General features: G+C 36.3%; 1 protein-coding gene across 1 annotated transcript in view; it reads right to left on the reverse strand.

Moving 5' to 3' along the window:
• LOC142344113 (uncharacterized) overlaps positions 1-21,049 on the reverse strand; it is a 68,491-nt gene extending 47,442 nt beyond the window's left edge. Inside the window, exons 1-2 of the mRNA XM_075395612.1 lie at positions 20,853-21,049; positions 6,649-6,884 (exon numbers count right to left, since the gene is read on the reverse strand). Coding sequence (XP_075251727.1) covers positions 6,649-6,884; positions 20,853-20,918 — 302 coding nt within the window. The 5' untranslated portion in view covers positions 20,919-21,049. The remainder of the gene's footprint in view (positions 1-6,648; positions 6,885-20,852) is intronic.
• Between the last annotated feature and the right edge of the window lie 1,525 nt (positions 21,050-22,574).

The following is a 22,574-nucleotide window of genomic DNA, read 5'->3' on the forward strand; positions in this document are numbered from 1 at the left end:
TATGGGGACAAAATAATTTTTTCCACTGGGGTTGAAACCCGGACCTCCATGTTGAAGCCTGCCATCGTAACCACTCAGATGCAAAGGCCTTGGTCTTGATTTCCTTTCGCTCACAATCCCTTTAAACAAGGAACTTTCAGAACTGAAGAACTAAAGTGAAAAGGTCACTCAAGAAGTCAAAGACTATTCTAGAATAAAAACGTCAGGCAAAAATTTTGCATAAGACACATGTTACAATAATTGCTTCAAACTTCGTTCGAGAGCATTTCAAAAATGATTATATAATATACATAAATGTTTGATATAATTTAATTTCGAGAAGTATCAACAATTCCCTTTAGTGGTTTATGTTTAGACACACAATACATTATGTTTACTCTCGAGGTTCAAAATGCAATACCGAAAACATTAAAACGCATTACTTGCACATCTGGATTTTTTTCTGTTGGGTACTGTTGGGTTTTTCATATCTGTTGCATTTTCTCAAACCAAAGAAACATTGTTTTTATCCTGTTGACACACACCTGTGAATATTGTTCAGCTCACTGTTCGATAATTGGTTATCAGAGTTTCCATAAAAATTTCGGAACAAATTTTTTGAAAAATCTTTTTTTTAAAAGAAAAATTGTTAACCGATGCATCTAATAGAGATGCTGGTAGCCTAACAGCTGTCAATTTGACAAAGCTATCAGCGGTCCGCTCTGGGTTCACCCGGCTATGTTTCATTTTCTATAACTACAAGCAATCATCAAGCCGAAGCTTGATATTACGTTTAGATTAAAATTTGGAACCTCAGTGTCCATTTGTACAATGCATGCACTGTCATTTTGTGCATTTTAACAGCAAAAATTTTTAAATTTGGACCAAAATCTCAACTCTGTAAATGAACAGCTTTAAAATCGAATAATGGTTTCCTCTGATTAGCTTGTGTAAAAATCGAATGATGGCATTCTCTGACTAGCTTGTGAAAAACTATCGTAAGACTAGTTCAAAGAAATTGGTTAAAGTACCAGCCGCAAGGGGTCTGTCATGACGCAGTATATTTAATTTACAAAAATAGCTAGCAAGTTGCCGAATGCTAGACGCAATTTAGACCGCTGCAACTACTAGTCCAAAAGGACCAACGAGATAGAGAAGACAAAATCAGATTCAAAAAACATAGCCGGCAGATTGCCGGAAAATAGCCACGAGAGACGCTCGTGGCCATCAATGAATTGAAACAACTAAAGAAATAAGATAGACAGATCGACAACCAGTCCTTTAATAGGCCACTAGACGTTTTGGGTTAGATTCGGACTGTCAATTTTATGACACATACGGTCTATAAGGAAAAAGTCCTAAAAGAGATTTTTCAAAATTGATATTCGAAATCAAAAAATCAAAACTAATATTGAAGAAATAGGGCATATAAGTTTGGCACTACTTAGGTACACACTATTGATCTTTAAGTAGTAAATGTTCATAAGTTCCATAAAGGAGTTCAGAAGTCATTTTTTAGTAAGGTAAGTCACGCAACTGACCTTAAAGCAGAAATGACGTCACGCACACAGATTTTTACTGCAAAGCAGTTGCAGTCACTGAAGTCATTGAAAAAGTCAATTCCAAGAAGTAAGGTCGAAAGAATCATCGATGGAGACAAATTAAAAAAACATAGCAGGACAAGTCCTGACGTACAATTTAAAGAATTTTCATTGACTAAACAAACAACTAGACCTAGAACGGACTATCAGTGAATTGGGAAAACCTTTTCTAGAAAAATTAGATGAAATAAAAAGGAAACAGAAAACCAATGTCAAAATGCCGCATGTGAACAATGAATTACTAGCGAGAAATGAAATTTGGTTCAAACAAAAGAACTAGGCGCAAAATGAACTATGAACGGATTGGGAGAACCATGAGAAAAAAATCCGAACCAAGGAATCGAAAAAACAGTAAAACTCAAAGTGAAATTGCCGCACATGATCCAAGAAACCACTAACAAAGCGAATTTTCGTTGAAACAGCGTTTTCACTTTATTTTAAAATTAGAGTGAAAAAATATCACTCCACAAAACCACCCGCTGTTTCGCTCCACTTCCTGTTTCGGCTTGACCAAAATCACTACTCCAAGACAGCCCCAAAACAATTCGAATTCTTTGAATTGAAAAACCACGATCTCCCCAATAATGGCCGCTATCGCTTCGCGGCTATTAAAAACAACCGAGTAACGTCGGGCGAATTACTCTCAAACGACCGGTGAGCTGTTGGTTTTGGTAGTAGCCAGCTGGGGCGTAAAGATGCTACCGTTAGGGGGGCCGGTTTGTGGGGGAAGGGTGGTGACTTGTGGGTGGGTGACTGGGGGGTCAACTTTTAAGATTAAAAACCGCCCTTTACAACACAAAACTGACTCCTCAAAACAGTTTTGGTTAATCGTATTCACAGAGTATAATAAGGCTTAAGGCACTCAGAGAACTTAATACCCTCCGAGCGTTACCTGTTTATCCCGTTTTTGAGGACAAAAAGTCAAATGGGTCAGACGAAAAATCGGTCAAGCGAAAAATCGCATAAAAACATAACCGGTGTTCTACCTATATCGGAATTATTAAAGAGAAAACTTTGAGACGCACTTTTTAGTTTGAGGCTGTGGGTTGGTGGTGGGGGAGGTAGGTAGGAAGGGTTTACCATGTAATGACACGGGCTCTGTAATTGGTGGAGCATAACGTACTGGGGGGCACAAACGGAAAAGATCCAATGACCCTTCGGCCTTCAACATTATCAGCAGTACCTAATCAATAGGTATTAGTAACTAAGCTACTGTTAAAGTCCAACGCTCGAAAATAGAGGTCAACGTTCTAAAACAGAAGTCAAGTCAAAAGTATAAGTCATGAACAAACATGTGTAAGCTAAAAAAAACATAGCCGCTAGAATATCGGAAACGAATCGAAGCATTATAATCTCAAACCTTAGCATTATAATCTCGAAGCATTATAATCTCTAACCTTAACTTACCGAAATCAGAACATCAAAATAGACACGATAAAAAAAGGGGGGGGAGGGCAGGCTGGCGGGGGATCTCTATTTTAGATAAGTAAGGGTGACTTATATTGGACCATAAAATCTCAAAATGACCTCATCACCTTAAATATTACCAGCAGTTCCTATTCCAAATAACTATTTTACAAACCGAGCTACCGTTAAAATTCAATGTCGAAAACAGAACTCAGCAATCAAAAACAGGTAAACGTTTGAAACGAAAGAAGTCAAAAATTCAATTCATGCTCAAACGTGCTCTAGTTAAAAAACTTTTCGAGTCGAAAAAACTTTTGTAGAATATCAATAATCCTCATGGAGTCGTAAAAAGACCAGAGGACTAATATACTTTCTACAAACGTCGTTTGAGAGTAATTTATTAGACAAATTAAAATTCTGAACCAATTTTCAGATCGAACACCAAACAAACAACATAGCCGGCAGATTGCCGGAATAGCTGCGAAATAGACTTGCGTGCCGTAAAATACAGGTGGAAAAAGATACAGAAGTGAGTTGATAATAGTTATCGCCGCCGCCTATAAAACTTACAAGTTTATTTCAAAGGAGGTTGTTTTTGGGTGCAAAAAAATTTTCCCTGTCGCGTCTCGAACCGTCGATCTCCGGATTAACAGCCAGTCGCCTTAACCACTCGGCTGTCGGACCACACAATCTGTTTTCTTACAATCAAGTTTGTTTTAGGAACAGATTCTGTTTCTGAATAACCGCAATTTAGGTCACGCAGAAAGCGTGAAATCAAGCGCGAAAAAGTCATTTAAGCAGTGACGAGACAGAATGTTCTAGAACAAATGTAAAACGAAAATGAAGCGTCAGACGACGAAACAAAAAAAACCAAGAGCACCGCAATATAGCTACGCTCAGCTTACAGCTTCGCAGCTATAATAAACCAACTAAGTTTGGACGAATTTCTCACGAACGACTGGCGAAGAATCAGTGATGCAAAAATTTTTGACTAGGTAGTGGTTCGAATCTAGACCTGCGTACGAGAGTCCTGGACAGTAACCACTAAGCTACACGGACTATGATCACAATCAGTTGCACACAATCAGTTTTATTTCGGCAAAAGACTTAATTTCTGAATGCCCGCATTCGAAATAATCACTCAGAAAAAAGTCAAGCGCGAAAAAGTTACTTAATAAATCAAATCGAAAGAATGTTGAAGAAAACGGTCAAGAGAAAAATTCGCACAAAAAGACACACACATTAACAAAAATTGCTTCAAAATTCGTTCGAGAGCAATTTAACATGTATTTCAAGCAATATAACCTTGTAATTATCTAGCTTGGATTACTCTCAATTGGAATTTAAATTCTCAATAGGGAATCAATGAGAGTGCAGTCATTCTATTGAGTCTCAAAAGTTTATCACACGATTGACCTAAATACTCGTATCAAGAGAGTAACGAACAACAGCTCAATTGCTTAGTGGTACAAGTCACCGAAACAGTCGCTTTCTGACTTCTTGCGAGGTGCTCAAATGGTTGTAACAAACATTAAGAAAACGAAGAAACGCCTGAAGAACTCCGCAAGCGATAGACCTTAGCAAACAAAACAGTACTTACAGCCGATACCGTTATCTTCTCTCCGGAACCAATTACTTTTTGGATCACCAGAGTAAACTAGAATATTTAGTAAAAATCAAGACCACTGTCGCAACAAGAAAAATTTCGGCAATAATATCATTGGAAAACAAAAACAATTAAGGAGTACTAAAAATCATATTGAAAAACAGTAACAGCTCACTGTTAAATATTAAAACAGTAAAATGCAAAATTATAAAAAATCTGGCAATGTTGGAAAGAAGCCAAAATTTTAAATATGCCCATAAACTGATAGCTCAAAGAACCGACCTCGATAATAAATGCCACTAAAAATTGGTCTCGAAAATAAACAACTCCGCAATTAACTCACCGACTCAAAAAACGCATTGGGAAAGCATAAGCAGATAACATTCCTAAAAACTGAATAAGAAAAACCTGATCTTACTTCTTAAAAGCAAACAAAAACTTTTGTGTCGCAGTAAAAAAATAACAATTAATTCTATCTTCTCGGAAACATCTTTGTTAAAAAGAATCCAAACTAAAGAATCCACAACCTAACCCAAAGAAAATTTGCGAAACATCAATATCAGTCAAATTAGTGAAAAAAATACAAAAGCAATTCCAAAAATCTTAGAGCTGCGTTATGATAAATCAACAGCAAACAAAATTGGGAAACGAAAAAGGCTAAAATCCGTAAATTTTAAACAACTCAGAGCCAGAGCGGCGGCTATGGATTCACCGTGAAAAACAGTGAAAAGCCATTCATAGATTTGGAAGTTGAATCAAATGGAAAAAAAATTAGGTAGAACAAAATACAATTTTTCATTTATCATTGAAGGCTCAGAAAAACTAAACGGCCATCTTCGGTTCCAAATAAAAAAGGATTCAAAGATTAAAATTTACGCAAAAATGTCAAAATATTGTTAAAATCGCAATTTTGAAACAAATTTGAATTAGGTTTCAAACACATAACGCCAAAAAGTAATTGAATTGTCAAAAACGCCAAGCTAAAATCTCTGTCGGTGCACAGAAAGCCCTAAATACAATTAAACAAAGAAAATAAATTTGACAAATGACCGTTAAAATTGGATCTCACGACAAACACGGAGGCTTTCAAAGCACGAATAATCGGAGCGATGTTGCCATGTACACTTATTACAGAAAATGTCCACCGAAAGATCCAAAAATAAAGAAGTTACAGAAAAAAAAGCGAAAAAATAACTTACGAAGTGAGAAACATGAGCATTTTTGCATTTCAAACGCAATACTAGGCTCACGAAAACTCCGTATTGTTAATTCCAGAGGGTTAAATACTTATGCAGCGTCGATTAAAAAATACTCCTCCAAATAGCAAACTCCAATAAAAAACTTGAGCCAAATGAACGGCTAAAAACGGTTATCTATATGCACCGTTTGCTCAAAAATATTTTTCATAGCCAAGAAATTATTCACTCAACGTAGCGCATGAACAAAAAAAATCTCTCGCTCAGAAAATATCAGATCATTCGACACTTTAAATCACTTTCGTGTGTAGGTCAAAACGCCACCTGAGCAAATAGTACTTTTGGTTTTTTTTAAAAAAAATTAAAACTACCGACGAACGTGGGAGCCAATTGCTCTCAAACTACCGTCGAGCGGTTGTCTTCGTCAGTAGCTCGGCACAGTTTAGTGAGGCCAGCATTAGCTTAATTGAAGGGGTGTGAGGTAAGCGCAGCCGGGGAGTGCAACGGAGGGGGTCAACCTCTAAGAACCGCAGTTCACACCATAAATATAAGTCTCCAAAACAGTTTCTGTGAATCGCATACTTTGAGACTAGTGAGAACTTAATGCCCGCGCTACATGTTAATCCCGTTTTTGAGGACGAAGAGTCAAATGGGCCAGACAAAAAATCGGTCAAGCGAAAAATCGCATTTGAACAAAAGACCAACAGGACTAATATAATTGCTACAAACTTCATTTGGTAGTAATTAAAAAATACTCTTCGAGTCGTAAAAAAATCCACGATGAGACCAATGATAGCCTCGCTGCTTTTTAATTTAGAGCCGAAGCATGGCCAAATCGATAGGAATGATATTGACTCACAGACTATGAGGCATTAGATTCTTCTTGGCTGAGGAGATAGCACTTGTCTCTCTGTGAGGTTGCTTTGTCTTCGTCACATGCGACATTTGAGACGCGGCTAGAGGTGTTTTACTCATTGAGTTTGAAACATTGGCTACTCCATTCTCGTGGTAATTCAAAGAAGTGTCACAGTTTTTTAATCCACTGTTCTCATCCGACATGGTGGGGCTACTGCTACTTGTGTGGTTCTTGTCAAACTAAAACAAGACATTACAAACTCAAATAAATAAAGAGGTCACCGACACCGCAGTATTAAAAGTCGCATTCAGTTTCATCATAACATGTTAATCCACAATGATAATAATCCTATGGCTAAATCTACCCAGCCATAAATATTACTAGGTTACAAATGAATTTAATGCATAAAAGTCCTGCAATAAAAGTTTTCCTAATATTACTTTTAACGCGTGTTTTAACCCATAATCGCGATCATGGCTAGTCCGCAATTCATTACGCTTACGGTTCAAGCTTTCAATTGAGTGTATTTTTATGAATCAGAACTAGGTCTTAAAAAGGTCTATCTACAAGGAATCAAAATTACACCTAAGATAAATTACCAAATTTGAGAATAGAGACCATTATTCGCAAACTAGAAGTAATGAATTAATGAGCAAGTCATTTTTATTCTTTAGCTCTTATTGCAAAATATTGCGAACGATATTAATGCGGTTATTAACGCTCATGAAATGGATATCTTAATCCTTACCGAGACATGGTTGCACAAAGATAAAAGTGACGAATTTTTATTGAAACATTGTGTTACTGACCTCAGCTGTTTTCGATTTATTAATTCACCTCGTACTTACTTCAGTGGGGGTGGTCAAGCAATTTTATAAAAAAAATTGGATTAACATCACTTATACAAGAATCATGCTCACCAGCCGGTGAAATAGTGTGCGATGAACTATTGAATGGATTACACAAGAGCCTACTAATTGTTATTTACCACCCTCCTTCCTCTCCTTTTAACGAATACATAAACGAATTCAGTCAAATCTTCTTTCCTAGAGTACTGGAATACACTTCTATATTTGTTCTAGATTTTAATCTGAATTTTAGTAAAACAACGACCAGCAAAGTACAAATTTTTGCTGACCTCCTTTCAGCTGGTTGCATTCTATTAATTGACTTTCCTACTCATAAAGCGGGCAACACACTCGATCAGATTTTTGCTCTAAACCCCTCTGATGTTACAGATCTCACAAGTTTTGACTATGCTCTTCAACTTAAAACAGACAAAGTTAGAAGATGGCCATTTTTTGACGATGAACTTAAAATTTTGAAATAAAAGAAACGTAAATATGAAAGACAGAAACGTTAGGATAGCTCAACCATGTTTATGACAGCGTACAAAATTTTCATGACCTTTTACTGAAAAGTCATACAAGAAAAGAAAACAATCTTTTACACCAATAAAATCAAGTATTTGATTAAAACGACAATGAAAGAACAATTTCGTCAGTCAACAACCTTATTTCTGGAAATAATCGATTTCTACCTTCTTTTGCCTCAGATGATTGTTTAGCAGAATCATTTAACGATTACTTTATTGAGAAAAAGTGGAAAATTCTTTTAAATGTGGATCTCAATCTCCCTGTCAAACAGTGTCAGTCTCAATTAACGAATTTTCCTTCAATTGATGTAAAATTTTTGCGAGAAGTTGCACTGAGTCTCTCAAATACACCTTTAAATGATCCTCTCCCCACCAGTTCAATTAAACATTTATGCAACCTCTGGTTACCTCATGTGTTGTCACTTATTAATTAGTCTCCTAACACTAGGGTTTTTCTTAGTCCGCTTAAAAATGCAGTTGTCAAACTAAAACTCAACATAGAGTCTATGGGCGGGGAAATACTTAGTAATTATAGACCTGTCAGCAACTTACTTTTCTTTGAGAAAATTTGAAAAAGTGGTACATACATAAATCACGTCTTGCTAGGAGAAAAATGAATTACTGAGTATAATGCAGTCAGCCAACCGTTCGAAACACTCTGCAGAAAGCGCTCTTTAAAAAATAGTATGGACATATATAATGCAATAGACCGTAAATCCGCCGTCCTAGTAGCTTCCGATGATTTACAAGCCGCTTTTGATACAATTAACCACCAGCTTCTTTTAAAACTGTCACAATCGCTTTAGAATTACTGGAACAGTATCAACGCGGTTGGAAAATTACCTGTATCAGAGATCACAAAGTGTGCTTATTGGAACTTCTCTTTCTAAACCCAAGTATCTGACCGTTGGTGTTCCTTAAGGTTCAACATTGGGCCCTGTTCTCTTTAACATGTTTCTAACACCTTTTTGTGACCTGCTTGACGAAAACGAATTAATGTACCAAGTGTATGCACACGACACACTTCTATGTTTCGAACGTAAATTTAACAATCAAGCTACTCATGACAAACTGGAAAGGCTACTTGATGTTCTCTGCAATTGGTTTGCCTCAAGGCTAAAATTACATCCAGACAAAACTGAACTAGCCTTAATTAAAACAGTCAAATCAACATTTTCTTGGAAACGTGTCAAGGTGCTAAACGAAACAGTTGAAATAAAAGAAGAGCTGAAATCTATTGCGGTATTTCTTGACAATAGCTTACACTACCGGAAACATAGCAGCAGTTACTTCTTCCTGCTATTTTCAAGTGAGAAAACTGAATAGCATTAGAAGATATTTGGATTTCGAAAGTCGACATATGCTTTTAAGAACTTGTGTACCAAATAAACTGGACTACTGCAATTCTTTACTTGCTGAAGTGTGTGCAAAAGACTTACAGAAACCTCAAAGTACAGAAAATTTATTGCCGTTTTATGGTCTTCACCGTTCTAGTAGTACCTCATTTCACATGCACGATCATCACTGCAGATCAAAACAGCAGAGGCTAAAATTCAAACTGTTGTGTTCCGTTTACAAAGCCCTCTTCAACGCAGAACTTCTACCTCCTTACCTCAGCGTTTTCCAACTTGCAACTGGAAAGAGATCTTCCGACTCAAGAAAATTTGTATGCCCTAGAAAACGGACTGCATTGGAGTCAACTAACAGCAGTCAAAAATATGGAATCAACTACCAGCAGAACTGAGATCAGCAGACAGTCTTATGGTTTTCAAGAAAAATTGAAAACGCTTCTATTTCAACAGCATTATTACCAATGAGCACGACGCACTTCTGAGTTCTAGAAGAAGTGCCTTAACAACTCCGATGATGATGATGAAAATAAAAGTCTATTAGAAAACAGTCATTCGTTCATTCGCCCTCTTGTTTGTTGTCGCTCGTCGAATGTTGCGACCACAGATACATGCCAACCTCAATTCTTCCAGCAACAGATGAGACACTTGAAAACTGATTACTTGTATCTGTGTAGCCATTATTATTTGTATTTGCATTTAATTACAAAACACAGATCAAGATAAAACACGACAACCTTTTCATCAATTTTCGAGACGTTTGACAAGCACCAATACCAACCAAAACAACAAAAAATCTACGCTTCATTTTATATATTTTACCAAGTATTTTTTGGAGAAAGCGGAGAGCGTAAACAAGTCACGGACAGGGACATCTAATATTATTGAACTACAAAGTATACAGCAGACGGCCTTAGATTTAAAGCGAAGGATTCTGAGAAGTTAGGTTTGTAAAAAAGATGCCGAAAACAATTCGCAGAACTCAAAATACACATTTCACGAAGTTCTGCAGTATAACTAACAAAGAGGCTCGAAAATGTGCGTACGCACAATGTTCAGACCCCGCTCATCCACACTCTTAGCTTAATTGGCTACCAAATGAAGAAGAGATCAAAAAAAATATATTGTTCAATAAACAACCAATGGAATATAATAATGCCAGGCTAGAGGGCCGATGACAGTTTTTGATAATAAAACTACTAAAGGACCATTAAAAAAACAAAAAACAAACATTATTTACGACCACAACTCGATGTCTACAAAAAAAAATAATATCAAACTCGCGTGATAAAATCTAAACAAAACAGTTTAACCTATACTTTATTAGAAAAAATGAGACAGGTTCCCAATGCGACTGGTTAACAGGTCGACAAAGAAGTGAAAAAATAGCAAAGAGGTGCAACGTTAAAAAAACGTTTCTATTTCTGAAAACAATCAACTTCACAGCTATTAATGTCATTAGATATTACCTGAAATCACTGAAATTTTCATTCATATCTCCACAGGAAGCAATTGAGATATACCAGAATCCAATCTGCAATTGCGCAAAATTTTAAAGCCAATAGGACTAACGATTATTGTTATAAACCAAAAAGAAAACGAAAATCCTCTAAAATGTAAACATACAAAAATCTCAAACATTTTATGAAGTCTCGTAGTAAAAATAGAAAAGCCGAGGAACGAAAGTTTTAAGCTAAAACTGTGACATGGGTTAATTTATAGCTCACTGCAAACGGGTTGTGCCTGTGTTTACAAAAACTGAACTACAATTTGACCAGAAAACTATTTTAAAAAATGACAAAGCTCAAAAACCCAAATTTGTTTTGGTTAAATATTTCCAAAAGTCATAACAGATTTAAGATTTCAACAAAAAGCGACGGATTAAGTTCCAACACCTCAGGAAGCTAATGGGGCTTATTAATAATGAGACCACGCCACGAGCCCACAAAATAACAAACACACAAAGAAGCCAAATCTTCAAACAATTTTACGACATCACACTATTCAAGGCACTATACTTATATGTTACCCGCAAGAACTGTAAATCATTCCTTTCTCCTCGTCCTGACATCAACGAGCCACAACGTAGACACGACAACAGAAAGAAACCCGAAAAACGAACAGTATATAAATCTCTAAAACTTTTTTTTGAAAATAAACAGTCGAAGCAATCAGTCACAACGTATAACAAAGCGCAATAAAAGTGGATGAATCATCAAACAAAATTGAGACTTATAATCGGTGAGATATAGTTACATGGTGACCAAATTGAAAGAAAAAAGAGACAGTTGAAAAAAAAACTGTTTTAAAAAATTTAATTTGAAAGTTATTAAAACAAACAGCTATAAACTGAATTCTTTATCTAGGCGGAGTTATACGTCCTGGGGATCTAATTGAGACCTATCAATATCAGGTATATGGCGGACAACAACAGAAGGAAAACAAATAGAAAAAACAACGAAAAAAATCCACAAAATTTTGCGAGATAACTTGGTCTCCGCCCAAAAAGCATAAACTATTCAACAAAAACAATTAAAATATACATATAAGCATTTTTCCAACGCTGTTCAAATTTTGTACTATGCTTTCTTTCAATTAGATTTGCCAACAATGTAATAATTTGAGAAGGAAACGAAATGCACTCAAAAAAATGCAATTATGCTCAAAAATGAAAATGAAAAAAAAATTATTTGAAAACGCGTAGTATCAAAACAAAGAAAACACAAGTTGAATATAAAACCGTTTCCAACAATAATATAAAACTCACACGGAATTGGTATTTGTCTGTTTTTAATGAGGCTGCACCCGAAGTTGAGAGAAATAAGATAAAACAACTGAAAGAATTGTCTAGGTTCATCTATAACTCCTTAAAATTAACTGCATCTTTGAATGGGGACACTGAGTCGTTGGGCGACAGAAAGTATAACAAATGAAAGCAAAACTCAATAAGTCAAAATTTTTTACGAAAACTATTGGTCAAAGCCATTAAAAACAATGAGCTTAACTTTTAAACCATACTATAATTTCGTTGGACATCTTTTTTGCAAATAGTATCTGTCATTATTTGAGCCCTGATTTGAGATTCTTGTCAGTAATTTACAAAAAAAACATTTATATAGCGGAAAGGCTTTGAAAAAAAGGTCGCGCCCCATTTAAATCTAAAAAAATTTTTATCGTAAGGATCCACGGTGAGATCAAGATCAGCCCAGATATTGCTGCGCGTCTAACAAAACATTCAATTGTTCAAATGATTGCGAAATAGATCAATTTTAAAACAAAATTTTTAGTTTGTCAAAAAATAAATAATGCTTTTTTTGTAATTATCGAGTTTACTTCCAGCAAATTTAAAGCAAGTGGGCTAAAAAAAGCAAATGTGGTCCTATTTTTCTCGAAAGCCTGATTATTGAAAAATTTAGCAAAAAACTCGGATCGAACAACTCAGCAACCCTCTTTTATCTTCAGAGATTAAAAAAAGCAGTACAGTTAACAATTTTTACATTTTTTAAAGCAAAATTGACAAAAATTCGGTCAAAGGTACTGAAAATGTGAATAAAAACAGCAATTACTCAAAAAACTTTAAACCTCTAGCATTCTAGCCAAAAAACTCGGATCGAACAACTCAGCAACCCTCTTTTATCTTCAGAGATTAAAAAAAGCAGTACAGTTAACAATTTTTACATTTTTTTAAAGCAAAATTGACAAAAATTCGGTCAAAGGTACTGAAAATGTGAATAAAAACAGCAATTACTCAAAAAACTTTAAACCTCGATAACTCCCTATAAAAAGCGAAAAATAAAAATATCTTTTTAATTCCTTATTCTATGCTGGACTGGCTTTCTAATGCTACCACTCACAACTCTCTACGATGATTATATCGATCTGCCAAAATTGACTGAACAAAAAACCCATTGGAGTATATAGTTCCTCCCTCCCCACTAAAGTGGGGGTCGGAACAACAATAGGTAACTGGCTATATGAACAACCGGTTTAAGAAGTTACTGAATAATTCACTTTTTGCCACAGACACTCGATATTGAAGCCTACACCCTACGCTATCAAGAGGAAATCATTCGTCTCTGCATATGAATCGAGTCTCAAACATCATGCAAGCATCAAGCTGAAAACTATTGATTTTCTATTCGAAAACGGATATCTGCAACAGCCAAACTACGTGGTGTTATGGCCCGACACTATTAGCAATTATATGCATATTTATCTGTAAATCATTGTAGGAGCGGGCACGTAATGTCAGAAAACGAAAACTTTGTTACGGAGACAACAGTTGAGGGCACAACAGACGTCGAGAGGAAGGAAGCGCTGCCTAACTTACGAAGGAGTCGTTGAGTGAACTTGATAAATCATAAGAGGATCAACTCAAAGTGTAATGGTGGCAGTGGCAGCACCTTTTGCTGCGAGCAATACCAACCAGCTCCAAACTGTGGATTCAAAGGCGTCGTAATTCAAAGTCATTGACATGGGCTTTCTAGAGAAACAAGTCGAAAATCCTAGAGAAGCCTGGCGAAAAGCGAAGCTGAACAGCTTGCATAATCGAAAAGATAACGAAGATTTTTGTTATTCAGGATTTTGGTATTCTGGAATCAGTTGAAGAGAATAAGGAAACGACAGCAGCTGAACAGCCGGAAAAAAACTAGCACAATTGATCGAGCTAGTGCACTATTTGGTGCTAAGTTAGTGCAAATGATATATTCATTGCTCATCGTTTGCCAGCGAAGAAGGCACTGACAGGCCTATCACAGAATCCACCCCTAACATCTGCTCTAGAGCATCTCCTGAAGTTAATTTGGCGCCAGAGGACAATACCCGAAGAACGGAAGACAGCTCTAATTGCCTCCGTCACAAGAAGGAAGACAAAAGTGCTCGAACTATCGAGAAATCTCCGTTATACATCGGCTTCAAAATCCTGGAAGCAGTTCTCAAAAACAGGCTCAAGCCTGCATATGAAAAAGTTGCCAGGAAGAACCCAGCCGGCTTCAAACGTAATAAAAGATGTCGCGACCAGATCTTTACAATAAGGCAGCTAGCTGCACAACACTACCAATATGACCAGCAAACAGTGCTTGTCTTTATCGACTTTAAAGCTATTTTCGACAGCGTCGATAGAAATGTTATTTGGATCATTCTAGAGAACAATGACCTGCCCGGGAACATTGTTGGCATACTAAAATGTATGTATACAGAAACTCTTAGTCAAGTACGCATACACGACGCCTTGTCGGAACCCTTCCCTATCGATTCGGGAGTTCGTCAGGGGTCTATCCTTGCCCGCTTTCTTTTTAACTTCGTAGTCGATTGGGTATCAGAATGCTCTGCAAGGTCGAAAGCTAGGTGCCACACTGGATGACATGGTTATCAAAGACCTTGATTTCGCAGACATATGCTTGACAGAAGACAACCCAGAAGACGCTCAAAAGTTCTTAAACTGTTTCACCAACTCTGCAGCCAAAAGTGTCCTACAAATAAATACGTCAAAAACAAAATTTTGCTCCAGCTTTCTTTCTGACCACATCGAGTGCCTTGGGGAACGAGTAAACAGCTTCTGCTACCTAGGCAGTGATATCCAGCTCGATGGTGATGTTTCACATGAAGTATTAATACGTATATGAAAAGAAAAGCAACGAGCAGGATGAAACGACTCGGAAGCTTCTGGAAACAACGATCTATCCCGACCAGAGTCAAATTGAAAGTATATACAATGCCGCAGTTGCCAGTCTTCTTCTGTATGGATGCGAAACCTGTCCGGTCAAGACATCAGACATCAAGCGACTGGATTCATTCCACAGAAGACATACGAAGAATTTCAAGCCACCAGAAAACTGAAATCATCAATCAAAGGCGAAGACTAAAATGGCTAGGCCATGTACTGCATATGCCCCCCGAAGCAATTCCGAATGCAATGCTGGAGTTCGTCAAAGAATCGTGGAAACGGCCTGCAGGACGAATGGAACACACTTGGAGAAACCTTGTCCAAAAAGAACTAACACCCCATCTCAAGCCACCGAGAATGAAGATGAAAACCTAGGAGGAAAACTGGTTCGACCTTGCAAAAACCGCAGCTGGAAACCGAGCTCAATGGAGAGGAATTGTTCGAGACATCACTATGGCGAGCAATGAATAGCGATGACCGCAAAAGCCCTAAAAGACAAAAGACGAAGATAGTAAAATATGCAAGACGAATTACTGATAGTGATACTCTAGAAAAAAAACTCCGTGAAACAGATAACATTTAAAGTTTTGAAGACCTAAATAGAACTCATTTAAAACTTCTTAATTTGTGGCGATCAGACTGTAGAAGTGAATGGAAAATTCCTACACCTTGCCGAATGACAAAAAAATTACAAAATCAACAATCTCAACAACGGTGGAATCGATCTCAATTATAATTTAGAATACGTAATAAATTGTTCTCGACAATAGAGGATATTCCTCCTCTGAACCGAAAAGAAAAATGGTTAACCTGCAAAATCTGCTTGTTTTCGATTATGCCAGATCCCCTCGGGCACATTATGATTATCCTTAGTTTAGAGTCCCCGCAATCTGTAAACTGCTCAACAGAAAAGTGGTTAAATGGCAAATATGACCCCAAGAATTATTTTCTAAATGGACACAGGCCTCTGTCAAAAACAGGGGCAAAATTATCTGGGGGTGGTGTAATGCTCCAATTTTGCACAGGGGTTAATCTAGTGAATTAAATTCAGACTGCACTACCTGAGACGCTATTTACACGTGTAGAGCAGGGAGGATCTAACTTAAAGACAGTTGCTATTTATAAGACACCACGTTCTAAAAAATTTTTTGCTTTTAAATGACTATTGCATTTTGAATAAGACCAATGGGCTTCAACTTGCAACCACAGTTCCAATACGTTTAGGACAATCAATGGTTTCCTGCTAGATCGCTTCAATTTCCAGCATAGGAAACTTCTTGTGTCAATGTGTTAGAAAAACAAAGCTTTACCCACCGTTTTCCTGTTTTTTTAATGGAAGGTCAATGCGACAGAGTCGTAAACTAGTACACATTACATACTTCGTTTATCAAGGATGCCGCCAAAGTTTTCAAAAATAAAGAAGTACTTCCACAAAGACCGAGTAAAGTATCCCAAGACATTTTAAATTGTCGCAACGTCGACGATAGGTTTTTGTCTATTCATTAAGTCTCCTAAAGCCAACTGATAGGTTTTCACCAGTCAAATCTAAATTAAACGACCTAACAATATTCCGTCTTGCCTTATACGCAATAAAAAATCACCAGAATCCGAGATTGCACTACCCTTAAACATCAAATGTCACACACTTTCAAACCATTTTTCATTCATTACTACTGCATAGTAAGGACGTCAAATCATTTGAAGAATAATGTTTCTTCGGGAGACGATCACGCACACGATATTTTCCGAGAATAATGGTTTCTGAAGCTGCGCCGCTCTTATCTCACTTGATTAACACACCGAGAGGTTTCCGAGCAATCTAATGTTAGTCCAATACAAGCAAGGATCTAAATATGAAGAAACTAACTATAGGCCAATATCTTAGCTGATAGTTTGCAGTAAGATATTTGAGAAAACGATGTCCAATCAAATGTACACTTATTTGGAGCAAATTAAAAATCTCTTCTCTAAGCAATAGGGATTTATCAAAAACATAGTACATTAAGACGCCTTAGTTGACTTCAGTGAGAGATTAGGAGAAAAGTGTTTTTCTTAAAATTCTGAAGAAAGTGTCCGACACCATTGAACATAGTTCTCTTTATGTAAGCTGGCAAGTGAAGGTGTTTGCGGTCACGCGCACGCTTGGTTTCAGCCCTATCTGGAGAGAAGAATTCAACGGGTATATGTTATAGAAGCTTCATCAACGTGACGCAAATCAAAATGAGGGTTCCTCAGGGCTAAATTCTAGAGCCATATCTTCTAATATATTTTTAATTTATCTCAAATATACCACTTTTTTATGTTAAACTTTGTAAAAAAAAATATGAAATTTGAAAACAATCTCGTCAATAAAAACTCCCGGCTGAGTGCTAATAAACTGAACTGCCAATCAAAGGTTTCAAGTGTTAAATACCCATTCAATGGCACAGATATAAAGGATAGTCCGTGCAATCAATACCTGGGCGTTATTGTGGACCGCAAGTTAAGTTTGCCAAGTCACAGTGAATTAGCCACTAAAAAGTCGAGTAAGCAAGGTAGCATAGGTAAATTGCGGCATTTTTTCCACGCATACAACTAATTGACTTTTGTAGGAGTAAAATCAATTCGGTTATTCAGTACGGTGATCTTGTCTATAGTTGAACGATACAATTAAATGGCAATAATTGGAGAAAAAGAGAGAAGATTCACTCAGGTCGCAAGCCTGAAACTTGAGAAAAACTTCCCTGATCACGAATTTGTTGCAAATCATGGGTGATTTGACACTTTGAGGTGAAATAGTTTAAGCCAGTGATGAGAAATTGAATGCTACAGATGTTATAACTATCTGGGTAAAATTAAGGCAAATTACAAAAACTACGGAAACAATTATTGACAGAGAGTCAAATTTAAGAGATCAACAAGGAGGCTCGGTAATGTGCGTACGCACATAATGTTCCGACCCCGCTCAACCACATACTTGATTTAATTGGTTAGCAAATGAAAAGATAGAAAACTTTCAAAAACATGATTATCGTTCAAAAAACAACCAATGGAAAACAATAATTCCACGCCACAGGGCCAATTAAAGTTGTTGATAATAGGACAACTAGTAAGGACAAAAAGAAAATTCAAAAAACAAACATTATTTGCGACCAAAACTCGATGTCTATAATAAAAAAATCATAAAATCAAACTCCCATCAGAAAAAACCTAAACAAAACAATTGAACCCATACTTCATTAGAGAAGATATGGGACCTGTCCTCAATACGACTGGTTAACACGTCGACAAAAAAGAGCAACGAAATTCAAAAATACGTTTCTGTTTTTGAAAATAATTAATTTCACAGTTACTATGTCATTAGATATCAACTGAAATCACAAAATTGATAATTTATATCTCCACTGGAAGCAATGGAGACACGTCATTATGCAATGTGCGCAAAAGTTCAAAGCCAATGGGACCAACGATTACTGTTATAAATTTAAAAAAAAAAGAAAACAAATCCTTTGAAACGTAAAAACATATAAAAATCTCATACATTTTAAGAAACCTCGCAGTAGCAGTAGTAACAAAGCTGAGAAGCAAATGTTTGAAGCTAAAACCGTTATAACGATTAAACTATAGCTCACTGGAAACGGGTGGTGACCTGTGCTTAACAGATACTGAGCTATCAACCGATCAAAAAAAAAACTAGTTTAAAAAATGAAGAAGCTCAAAAACCAAAATATGCTTTTGAAAACAAAAATTATTAAGTCATAACAGATTTAAGATTTCATCAAAAAGGGATGGATTAGGTTGCAACACCTCAGGAACCAATTCGGCCTGTTAATAATGAGATTAAGTCACGACCCCACAAAATAACACTAAGTACATAAAGAAGCCAAAACTTCAAACAATTTTACGACATCACACTGGTCAATGCGCTATAATTAAAGATGTTACCTGCAAGAACTATAAATCATCACTTTATACTCATCTTAACATTATCGAGTCTTCCTTATAAAAGGACTACGTAGACACGACAGCAAAAAGAAACCCAAAAATTGAACAGTATAGAAATCTCAAAAACTTTTCATGAAACTAAATGGTCGAAGCAATGAGTCACAACGTATAAACAAGAGCGAGAAATAATGTCTGGATCAACAAAAAATGTGGAGAGTTCTAGTTATTGAGATTGAGTTACCTGGCGACGAAAAAGAAAGCAAAAAGAAGAGCTGGAAAAAATATATATTTTTTTAAAGTTTATTCAAAAGTCATTAAAACAAATATCTACAAAATGAAATCTTTCACCAGGTTTTGCGATATATGCCTTGGGGAAATAATTGAGACTTATCAGTTATATGGCGTAAAGCAACAAAAAGAAAAACAGTCAAAAACAAAAATCCAAAAAATTTTGCGAGACAACTGTGTCTCAAAAAAGCATAAATTTTTCAAAAAAAAAACAGTTGACATATCTCAATACGCCTTCCGTCAACGCTGTGCCTTTTCCAATATATGCTTTCCTTCAATTGGGTTTGTCAAAAATGTGATAAATGGACAAAGAAACGGAAATATCATAAAACATTCAACTATGCTAAAAAAAGAAAACGCGTAGTATCAAAACAAAGAAACCATTTGTTGAATATAAAACGGTTTCCAACTTTAATTTATAACTCACAGAAAATCGCTTTCCGCCTTACTGAGACTGCGCCCGAAGATTAGAGAAAAGCTAAAACAGTTGCAACGTTAAAAAAAACACCCATATTTTCTTAAAACAAATATATTTAAAGTCATAACAGACATTAGATAACAACTGAAAGAGTTGTCTATGTTCATTATACCCCTAGGAAAGCTAACTGGATCGTTAATTGATGACACTAAGTCATTGGGCTACCAAAAAATAAAATAAAGCGAAATTCAAGAAGTTCATAAAACTTCTACGAAAACAATTCGTCAAAGCCATAAAAGCTAAACTCTGAAACCATACTATAATCTCGTTGGGCTTCGTTTATTGTAAATATTGTCTGTCGTTAATTGAGCCGTGATTTGAAATTCTTCTCAGTAATTTGCATAAAACAGTTACATAGCGGAAATAATTAAAAAAAAAAGGTCGCGTCCCATTAAAATCTAAAACTTTTTTATCGTAAGGATCCATGTTCAGATCAAGATCAGCCCAGATATTGCTGCGCGCCTAACAAAACACTCAATTAATCAAATGGGTTATAGAATAATCAAATTCGAAATAGATTAATTTTTTAACAAAATTTTTCAGTTTAACAAAAATGAATAACGAATTTTGTATAATTATCGAGTTTAAATTTGCAAAAAACTGGCAAAACTATAATTCCAGAAGACTCCTAAAGCCAGCGGGAGTACAACTAGCTCTTTTTCGAGCTTGAGAGGAATATGACCGCAGTTTTAAGGTGTTTACTTCCAGCAAATTTAAAGCAATTACGTTTTGCCAATTAAATTAATTGAAATGTTTCCTCTTTCTCTTGCCAATTACCTGTAATTAATTTTTCCGAATCCCTGGCTATACGTAACCTTACATGCCAACTCTCCATAAAACAAAGAATACCAATCATTTCCCAGTAGCACACCTCTTTAAACCCTGTTCCAAAATTTTGCCAAAACCAATTTTTTGTAATTGGCAGCATAGGCAAATTTGCATGAATTTTTAATATAAATAGGCAAAAACACTAAAATTTCGTGGACTGTCATTCCTTATGGTAGCCAGCTAATGGTATTTAAAAATGCTGTCCCAGCTACTGACCAAAACATTTACTTTTCGGAGAGCAAGACCAGAGGCTATAGAGCACAGGATAAGATTTATTTATTGGGTGGAAATTTTCACAACCTCAATTCCACTGTCAAGGGCAGCTACATTTGTCGCTGATGCATCGCCACCCGACAGTTCCATCATTCAATACAGCACTCGTTTATTATTCGGCAACGTGAGCGCACTCCGCAGATTTTGAACAAGGAATACTGCAACGACAACATCAAACCCTTCAATTTCCCATTTAACATAGATTCAATACACGTCTACAAATCACATCTGAAACAAATAGTAAGGCTTTGAGTAGCATCAACTAGCTTTTTTCAAAAACAAAAGCTAAATTAAGAAAGATGCAGAGAAGAAGAAATTGTCAATTAAAACTTGTATTGATTTTTTTTTAAAAAAAAACGAACGTTTTCGGACATTGCGTTCATCGTCAGGTCTAAAATCAAATAAAATGGGCCAAAAAACAAGGGCCAAAAAACAGACCCTCAGAATTATAGAGGTATCACATTATTCTCGTATAAAAACATACACGTGATTACTTCATACACGCTTATAGTTTTGGGCAGAGTACTACAAGATACCGCCACAGAATCAATTTGGGTTCAGAAAAGGTCATTCCACGTTGCAAGCGGTCACGAATCTCAAGAACGACATAACTGCCGGAATTGCGACAATCGGGCGATACTATGTATGTTTTGTTGATTTCAAGAAAGCATTCGACAGTATTGACAGAAAGGTGTTACTGATGAAGTTGTTACAGCTTGGGATTGGCGATCAAACCGGACATGCAATTCAGTCAGTGATAAATCTATCTGGTGATAAAAACAACATCTATCTGGTGATAATACTACTGATCTCGGAGTACAAGGTGGCAAACTTTCACCATTATTATTTTCTCTATTTCTTTCCGATCTGTCATTGGCACTCGGTCACACAGTTTGCAAAACTTACTTTTACGCAGATGATTTGGCAATAGGGACAACTGTGACAGACGATTTAGAAAACGTGATGAGAGTTTTGGAGAAGTACTGCTCTGAAAATTATCTAAATGTTAGTATTGACAAGACAAAAGTGGCGAAGTTCAGAAATGGTGGACCCCTAGCCCAAGGGGACCAACTCCGATACCGGAATGACAAAATTGAATTTGTGAAAAATTTCTGCTATCTTGGAGTTTTACTATCGACAACTTTGTCACCAAGACAACACCTACAACACACCAAAAAAGCCCTTAACGCAGTGAACTCGCTCAAAATTAAGCTCAACGTATCGAAGATCTCTATTTTCATGCAATCGAATCCTTTCGTCGATAATTATGCCCTGCGCAACGTATGGATGCGACTTATTCGATGATGGATCCGATTATTTTGATTAAAACTTCACCCAACACCAGCTGAGCATAGTTGGTTATTTTTGGAAAAAATGGTTTAAAATCAGTTGTCGATACAGCTCCAGGAAAATTATTGACAGAATCTATTACAACGACTCCCTGACTATCAATAGCTCCAGCCCTTTCATGCAACGTATCATAGCCATCTACTATTGCAATGGTCTACATCACGGCATATATCAAACTACAGGTTGTTACGGGACATCTGAAGACGAACATCCATGTATCTGTGGTCCATGTGGCCAAAACTGCCAGAATATCAGTCACTTGGAGGACTGCGCAAGCCTAACCGACACAGATACTCTCAGAAAATTACGTTTTGTCTATGCAAGAACCATGCCTGTTTAATAGCATTGATGTGTAATTTATTTTATTTTATTGCACGTGTTATTTTCATACCTTTTATT

This window comes from Convolutriloba macropyga, chromosome 8, assembly GCF_964194025.1.
Source record: "Convolutriloba macropyga chromosome 8, txConMacr16.3, whole genome shotgun sequence".
Classification (NCBI taxonomy): Eukaryota; Metazoa; Xenacoelomorpha; order Acoela; family Convolutidae; genus Convolutriloba; species Convolutriloba macropyga.